At 47.4% G+C, this 8808-nt stretch overlaps 1 protein-coding gene across 1 annotated transcript in view; it reads right to left on the reverse strand.

The window, feature by feature from the left end:
• The window catches only part of P3H2 (prolyl 3-hydroxylase 2), a 154083-nt gene extending 145570 nt beyond the window's left edge, over positions 1-8513 (reverse strand). The window contains exon 1 of the mRNA XM_027848768.1: positions 8046-8513. Coding sequence (XP_027704569.1) covers positions 8046-8513 — 468 coding nt within the window. The remainder of the gene's footprint in view (positions 1-8045) is intronic.
• Between the last annotated feature and the right edge of the window lie 295 nt (positions 8514-8808).

The following is an 8808-nucleotide window of genomic DNA, read 5'->3' on the forward strand; positions in this document are numbered from 1 at the left end:
AGTGTCCTGAGATCAGTTCTCCTCAAAAGCAGAAGTGCAGTCCCTCACTGAGGGGTCCAACAACAGAGTAGATTGTGGACAAGACAACTGGAGAACTGTGGTCTGTCATTGTGAAAGTCGAGGAGGGTCAAGGGCAGAGAGCCCAGGCAGTGGCTTAACCTCAATCCCTTAGAAGAAAAAAAGGATCACCTGGAAGGAGGAAGCATGAAGGATAAAGTGCTGGAAAGGACACAAGCCAGCAGCCCTCCTTTCCTATTCAGGAGCTGGGAAGAAGAGAAAGGGAACGTTCTGTGACAGTTGCCCTGGAAAGATGGTATCAATGCAAGAGAGAGAAAGCCCTTCTCATAGGGCTCTCAGGACCCATGGGGGACCCAAGGTAGACAGGGAGCACCCCAGAGCATGTCAGTTAGAGAAACATGGGAAACCACAGCATCAGAAATTCCCAAAGTGCACAACACTGAGAAAGAAGGCGGCTCAATAGGACGAAAGCTGGGAGCTGCTGAGGATTGCACCAAAACCCATTAACTCCAACAAGTCAAGGCTCTTTGACTTTGTAGGAATACTCCCAACACCTGAGCATAAACATTCCTTCTGTCAACTGGATGGAACCAGCCCCTACCTTGTGAATGGCTACAGCCAAACAGAGCAGGCTAGGGACAGGAGAATCAGGAATCCAATTCACTTCAAGTCAGTAAGCAGTTGAGACTGTCTCTGCCCTCAAGGAGCTTATGCTTAAGGTAGGAGGTGGGGACATAACATGTATACTGGTGAGTAAACTCTAGGAGAATTTAGGAGAGAAAGAGAACAAATACGGACAGAATAAGGAAAGGTTCCTTGTAGGATGTGACCCTCCTGAGCAGACCTTTGAAGGACACTGGGAATTCTAAGGGGCAAAGGTACGGAGGAAATCCATCCCAGGCATGAGAGATGGCACCAAAATGGGGGGTGGCACCAAGGAGGAAGATGGCAGCAATATGGGAGATGACACCCAGATAAGATGGGGGATGGCACCAAGATAGGGGGTGGCACCAAGATGGGGAATGGCACCAAGGAAGGAGATGGCAGCAAGATGGGGGATGGCAGCAAGGAGGGAGATGGCAGCAAGATGGGGGATGGAACCAAGACAGAGGGTAGCACCAAGATGGGGGATGGGACCAAGATGGGGGGGGTGGCTGCAAGGAGGGACAGGGCACATCAAGCACAGAGAACAGTCACCAAGGCCACTTTGGTCAAGATATAAAGGGTATGAAGGGGAGTCAGATGAAGAAATATCAGGAAAGGCATTTCATTAAAAATCTGGAAATGGTTTCATTTAAAGATTCAGAAGAAATAAAAAAAAAGAATCTTTCAGGACATCTGAGTCTCTTGGTTTAAGAGGGATTCCTTCCCTCTGAGCGAATTCTCACAGATTCCTTTCAGAGTTTTCCATGAGCAAATGTCTGTCCTCCAGTCCCAGTCAAGGTTTGCTCTCATGCCATTGGCCCCGGATCCCCATGGAAGTTAGCAAGTGCTCAGGATATTGTTTAATGAATGTTTACTGTTTGACTGAAAGCAGTCAGGAGGGAGTCATATCATGGACACTGAGGAGTTTTTATTTTATCCTAATTTGTATTTTACTCCAGAGGCAATAGGGAGCCAATGGGTATTCCTGACCATGGAGATGACCTGGTCAGGACAGACAAATGCCCTTTTATGTTCTAATAGAGGAGATAATGGTGGCTGGCACTTCTATAGGTGCCTAGCTTCACAAAGCCTTCGACAGAAAATCTCTTATGTGATCCTTACAATAAAAGTCACTGTTATTTCTTTTTCACAAGTGGGGGGGGGAGGCATAAAGATTATGTTAAGAATTTTCCCTTGGCCACATGGTTGCCAAGCATCAAAGCAGGACTCAGAATGTCCTCTTTCTTGACTCTTTTACTGCCATCTGCTGCCTTTAGGTGCCAGTTCATTTTGGGGAACTATTGCATGCTTTGTGTTGGGGTTGAGCAGGAGGAGAAAGATTGTCACAGGAGGATAAGAAATGGTTGAGCAACGGAGGAGATGTGTTGGCCGTGTCAGGCAGGGATCTTTCCATGCTGAATTCCAATTTTGACTTCAGAGTCCATCTTGCTCTTAACAAAAGCTTACTCCTGGGAAAATCCTTTGTTGGTTTATTGCAGGATCTCTGAATTTGTTTTATGAACTTGGAGCTACTGGGTAATCTAAAAATAGGGTTCAATATAGATGTAGAAGGGACCATTTGGAAAAAAAAGAGAATAATTCTGTTCTGTGCATTCATAGTTGAAACACACATGTGTGTATATACATGTACATATTATTTATACATATATGAACATATGTTTACATGAAAGTATAATACATATTAAGAGTGACATTGAACTATGTCTTTGCTTGGAAGTTTGATGTCTAGATGAATTACTTGTTATAGGCTAGATGCCTTAAACATGTATGCCTTCATAACACCCACTCTGTGGTATTGCCCCAACTTGAACCTGCATGTACCCAGGAGGAAGCAGGTACTTTGGATTTTAGAATAATGATAACAATGATAACCACAACAATAACAACAACTAGCAGTTACCCTGTGATTCTGCATTACTAATATTATGGTCCAAGAGCCCCTACTGATGTGTTTCAGATTAAAAGTGGGGGGGAGGGGTCAATTAGCTCCTAACAATGACATTTACATACAAACAGAAAAAAAAAACACTACAAAACATTTCTTCCATAAACATGAGGTCTACTCTTCCACAAATACATACAACATTCATGGGAATAATGGACTCAAACATAGAGTTCAGTGATGGTGGGGCACACACATAGGCTACACGTGTGACAAGCGCAACTCCAACTACTCCAGAGTCTGGAGACCTTTCTCTCCTTATGGAATACTCATGCCAGCACCATTGTGTGGAGCCTTGCTGCTGGGCAGCCTGTGCAGGTGGTTTGCCAAGGTCTGCTGTTTTCTGTAAGCAGCTCTTTTCTCTACTGCCAGGGATCTTGTCCCTTGAAGTTGCTTCCTCTCTATGTGTGTGCCTTGTGGGAGCAAGACAGATTTCTGGGGCCTCTTTTGATTCACTCAAGCACCTTGTTCATAACTTTTAAAGGTATTGCCACAATTTTGTAGTTAACATCATTTTACCACATTAAGACCTCATCATTTGTGACTCTATCAATTGAGCTGGGGTGGGGAGAGAGGGAAGGAACGTAAAAGGGAGGGAGGGAGATCACACGTTCTCTTCCCTTACAACTTGAGAAGCAGAGCTGCTTAACAGATAAAATTGATCTTGGGATCAGGAGTCAAGAAGACCTAGATTCTGTTGCTGTCTCTGACACTCACTACCTGTGAGATTCTAGGCAAGTTAACTTACCTCTCTGAGACTTATGATTCCTCACCTGTAAAATGGTGCTTCCTTAGTACCTACCTCATATGGTCAAGGCCCAAGTGAACCAATCTATGTCAAGTTCTTTGCAGATTTTAAATCACTATATTAATACATTTATTAATATTAAAATGTAAGTCACTCCTTCCACTCCCACTTCCTAGCCCTTCCCATCTGTTCTGGACTGCCTTCCTATGTGTTCATCTAATCTTTGGATTGATACCTCATGGCTATCATGAAGGGCCAGATCCATCTTTACTCTCTGGATGCCTTCCCTGGTTATGTGGGGACAGATATCTGGCCCTTTGCATTCACACCAGTTCACGAATCACTCCTTCTAAGTCATACCCTTCCCTAGGGGCCATCACATTTGTATCACCTTGTCTGCAGGTCAGTGACCATCACTCAACTTTCGTCTTGGACACCCAGAACATAAAGCAAAATCATTTTTAATTTACATGTCACTGTAAAACTGTTAGCTCTTCAGAAATACACCCACAAGTCGTCAGTAAGCCACAATGCTGGCAGAAAGCATCACCTTCTGCAGGAAGCCTCTTCTGATCTCTCTTCTGTTAGGACCTTCCCTCCAAAATTATCTCTTATTTATCACGTCTCCAGCTTGTTTATACAGTATGGTTTGCATGTTGTATCCTCTACTGGACTGTGAGCTCCTTGAGAGCAGGGACTGGCTTTAGCCTTTCTTAGATCCCCCAGCACACATCAAAAGGCTTGTTGACTACTTGGCTAAGTAGATATGCTCAGGCTCAGGCCCTAGCTAGGGCACTCATGAGACTATTTTAGGGGAACATCAAAATAATGTTCTGGTGGCTGATGAGTGAAGGGCAGCAGACCTTGTCTACATAGAATGCTTTCCTGAATACTCTGTTTGCATTGTCCTTGGCAGAAACATGTGGAGGGGAGGGGCGGCAAAAAGGGGGAAGGAAAAGGAAGAAAAAGGAGGTGGAAGAAAAAGGAGGTGGAAGAAAAGAAGGAGGAAGAAGAGGAGGAAAAGTTCTGCTCAACTCTCATCCTGATTCTCTCTCTCTCTCTGTCTCTCTCTCTCTCTCTCTTTCTCTCTGTCTCTCTCTCTGTCTCTCTCTCTCTCTGTCTCTCTCTCTGTCTCTGTCTCTCTCTCTGTCTCTGTCTCTCTCTCTCTCTCTCTCTCTGTCTCTCTCTCTCTCTGTCTCTCTGTCTCTCTCTCTCTCTCTGTCTCTCTCTCTCTCTCTGTCTCTCTCTCTCTGTCTCTCTCTCTCTGTCTCTCTCTCTCTGTCTCTCTCTCTCTCTCTGTCTCTCTCTCTCAGATTTTTTGACTATTCTCCAAATCCTTTCCCAGACTCACAGGTGCCAACAGGAAGGGAGGGGAGGAAAGGGAGGTAGGAGTAAGTATTTGTATTTATATAACATCTATAACTAGACTATTATGTGGCAGGCACTATGTTTGTGCTTTTACAAATATTACCCCTTTTGATCCACACAATGTTATTTCTATCCTCATACAGTTGAGGAAACCAAGGCAAACAGATCTGAAGTGACCTACCCAGGATCATATAGTTAGTAAATGTCTGAGGTGGTATTTGAACTTAGGTTTTCCTTATTCCAGGCCCAGTTGCTTCTAAAACAGGCTCATGGATCTAGAGAACTTACCTAGGGCCAGGTATCATGTACTCACACTACAAATTTAATTAACTTTTTCAAATATTTCATTTTTTTAAATGTTTCATTTTGACATCCAAATTATCAAGACCAAAATGAAAGGTTCTGAGTTCAGACTGAAACCAACACCAAGACAAAAAATTGGGAAAACTATTGAAACTGTGCCTCTGTCTCTCTTATTTCAACCCGAATGTAAAAATACAGACACTTGGAGGGAGGAAAAAGTTGTTGTTGTTTTTCCAGATACACTTCAGGCTTTTTCCTGGATAGTACAAAAATTATTAATAAAGTAGCCAGGTTTTCCCATCCTAGAACCAAAGCTCAGACTGACATTAATCTGACCTCAGATAAGCCTGTTCTGGTCTCCTGAGGATAGGATGATTTCAGGCATTGAAAGGACTCTCCCATCACTGTGGATATTGAAACAAGGCCCACCTTATGTTCCAGCAACAAGGAAAAAGTCACTTTCAGCCAAGGGAAGCCACTGACAGGGAGGCTACTGGACCAGGTATTTATTTTTCCTCAAAAAGTAACATGCTGGTGAAAGCCACAAGAAGTAAGACAAAGATACCAAGAGTAGAAGACTTCGAGGACAGAGAAGACAGTTCATCTGAAATGGATCCTAAGATATTATTGGCATCCCCACCCCATTTCATCCAGAAACTCCTGTTCAAATTAGTAGCTTCAAAAAACAGAAATTGAAGTGGTGAGCTTTCCATACAGACACTGGCTGTTTCAACAAGTACATAAATCCACAATTTTCATGAAAGAGCTTCTTAAAACTGAATTGACTCACCAGACCACACCTAAAGGAGTCCTCCCACATAGGTGACTGATGGGGTGCATAACCATATTTAACTCATTGCCTCCTTTTTGTTTGTTTGTTCCGAATTTATGATTTCATTAGTATATAGGAACCCCTGTTTGGAAGCTCCTTCTATCAATGCAGATTGAGTGACTGTTCAGACATTTACAATCGTAAAGAATTGCTTGGGGGCACGGAGAGAATAGGGGTCTCGGGTCAGAGCCAGTGTGTGTTAGAAGCAGGGCTTGCTGACGCCAAGACTGGCCCTTCTGTTCCTTATACCATACCGTCTCTTACTCTAATGCTAAAATAGGACAGATCTTCCAGAAAAACTCTATCGCCCTTGTGGCTTCCCTCCCTTCCTCTTCCCAGCCCCCATGAATAAGAGTCAGCGACTTACATCTGGCTTTACCTTCCCATTCTTAAGTTGCATGAAAGAGAGAGCGACGGAAAGCAGAGGTGAAAGCCTGCTCCCCTCCCCCCCCCGGGGGGCCAGCTGACCTCCAGAGCCTTAAGCAGCTTATTTATAGAACCAAAAGAAAACACATTTAGGACAAATCCTCCCAGTTATTTATTTATTTATTTTTTTTGAGATTCAGCACTAATATGTTTTACTTCTCTGGACCCAAGAACTAAAAATGTATCTGGAAAGTATTACTGACTAGTCAGCAGGAGGGCAGCTCGCCTACCTCGGGATTTCTCTGGGACCCGAGCCCCACCCTCCGCTGAGCAGCGATTTTGAGAGGACTCAGGAAGCCTTTCAGTCGTCAGGTACTCACAGTCTTTGGCGTAAACTGTTTTCCCCAGGATCCCCACAAAATCAAGCTTCCATTTAAAAGAAAGCAGATTATTTCCACTTAAGGTTTCCCTCAGACAATCACGTCATAGATTCAACTTAGAAGAAAGCCTGACTCAGAGAAGTCCTAGTTATGTTCCAGGTGTCTCCCACCCCCGCACTTGTCTGGCACTGGCTTATTCCTGCCTAACCCTGTGCAGTCACTATCTTGGATACGTTAAGGATGAAATGAATGAATCTTTCTACCTGAGCCGTGCCTGAGCTTTCATTTAATCATTTCAAAAACGAACTCATCCTTTTCCTAACCTCCACCAAGATAGCTCTAAATACTCAGTAGGGGCGGCAGCTCCAGAGGGGCACTCACTTTCTAGAGTTCACATTTGAGGGGTGAAACAGTGAAGGATGCAAGCATCTGAAGTGGATTTAGCAGCCCACGACTCCAGCAGCTGGAGAATAACTGCGCAGCTGACGGCCTCGGCGTTGCCCCTGCGCCACAGAGCAGCTGCTCTATGAGAAAAGTTTCCCTTAGCAACATGGGAAAGGAGAGGGAGGAGAAGAGCAAGGGAATCCCGTGCCTCAGCCTCTAATCGAGCGGAACCTCGATTTCTAACAACCACCAAGAGCTCTGATCAAACTCAGTTTAGTGCGGCTCCCCAGGTCTGCAAATTGGTGGACGTTCAGGAATTAGGGAACAAATACTACGGCGATGTGGCTGTAAGCTCTAGGCAGCTTCTGTCAGGTCCCATTAAAAAAAAAAAACAAACAACAGAGAGCTCAGCTCTGCACCTAAAAGATCCAAGTCAGCGCTGCCTTTCATTTTTCTCTCATTTGCTAGGGAAAGAGATGAGAATGTTCGAAGGACTCTCTTAAAACGGGTCAAACACAAAGAAGGAAAATTCCTTAATTCTGATGTCCCTTCAGTCACCACCCCATTCAAATACACCTCTTCAAGGGGGTCGTCCCCTCGAATCTTTCCTAGCGCAGGAAAGAATTGGTGACAATTTGTTTCTGAGCGGTTCTCTAAAAAGGCACCGTGATGAGGACCTCGTGTCGAAGGTCTCGGGGAAGGTGTAGGAAGGAAGCCGGGAGGGGATCCCCAAAAAGAATTGAGGGGCATGGGGAAAAGTAGGAACATCAGGACGGAAGGAGGGAGGCGCCCCCCAGATAAAGTGAAAGGAACGAGAAAGGGAGATGGAAAGGAGAAAGGGAGATGGAAAGGAGAAAGGGACATGGAAAGGAGAAAGGAAGATGGAAAGGAGAAAGGGAGATGGAGAGGAGAGAGGGAGATGGAGAGGAGAGAGGGAGATGGAGAGGAGAGAGGGAGATGGAGAGGAGAGAGGGAGATGGAGAGGAGAGAGGGACATGGAAAGGAGAAAGGGAGCGAGCGCGCCGTCCCGGTGGGTACCTGACTGTAGGCCTGCTGCAGGTAGCTGTAGGGCATCCTCTTCTGGAAGGCGAGGCGCACGTCCTCTGCGCTGCGGCTCAGGACTCGTGCGGCGGCGGTAGCGTGGCGCTCCACGGGCCGACTGCCCTCGTCCTCCCGCTCGCAGCGGTGCGCGCAGCGAGCCCGCTCCAGCAGGGCGCGCAAGAAGCGCAGTTCCCAGGCCGGGCCGCCGCCGCCGCGCGCGGTCCCCAGGGGCGCCCGGGCCCCGCACTCGAGGCGGCAGCGCAGCCTGCGGCGGCTGCTCAGCGCCTGCTCCAGGTAGCGCACGGCGGCCTCAAAGTCCCCTGCCGAGGACGCCTCGACGGCGCGGTTGGAGAGCAGCTCGAAGGGCTGCGGGGGCCCCTGGCCGCGTTCGTGGCCCCGCGCCGCCCGCGCCGAGCCCCCCAGCAGTACCAGCAGCGCCAGCAGGCTGAGCTGTAGCAGCGGCATCAGCGGCAGCCCGGCGCCCGGCAGCCGAGCCCAGGGGCTCCCGAAGACGCCCCAGCCGCAGCCTCCTGGACCCCGCATTCTCCCGCACACCCGCGCTGGGAGGGCTCCCACGGCACACACTCAGCCACGGCTCCCGCTCCTCTCCGGGCTGAGCCTGCGGCTGGCTGGGCCTCCCTGGCTCCCTCTGGACTGACCGACCGAGGGATGGAGGGGGCCCCACGTGGGCAGCCGGCGAGCGGCGCCTCCCGATCCCGGAGCAGAGAGAGGCACACACACACACACACACACACACACA

The sequence above is a fragment of the Vombatus ursinus genome, unplaced genomic scaffold (genome assembly GCF_900497805.2).
Source record: "Vombatus ursinus unplaced genomic scaffold, bare-nosed wombat genome assembly UNPS02006874.1, whole genome shotgun sequence".
Lineage (NCBI taxonomy): Eukaryota > Metazoa > Chordata > Mammalia > Diprotodontia > Vombatidae > Vombatus > Vombatus ursinus.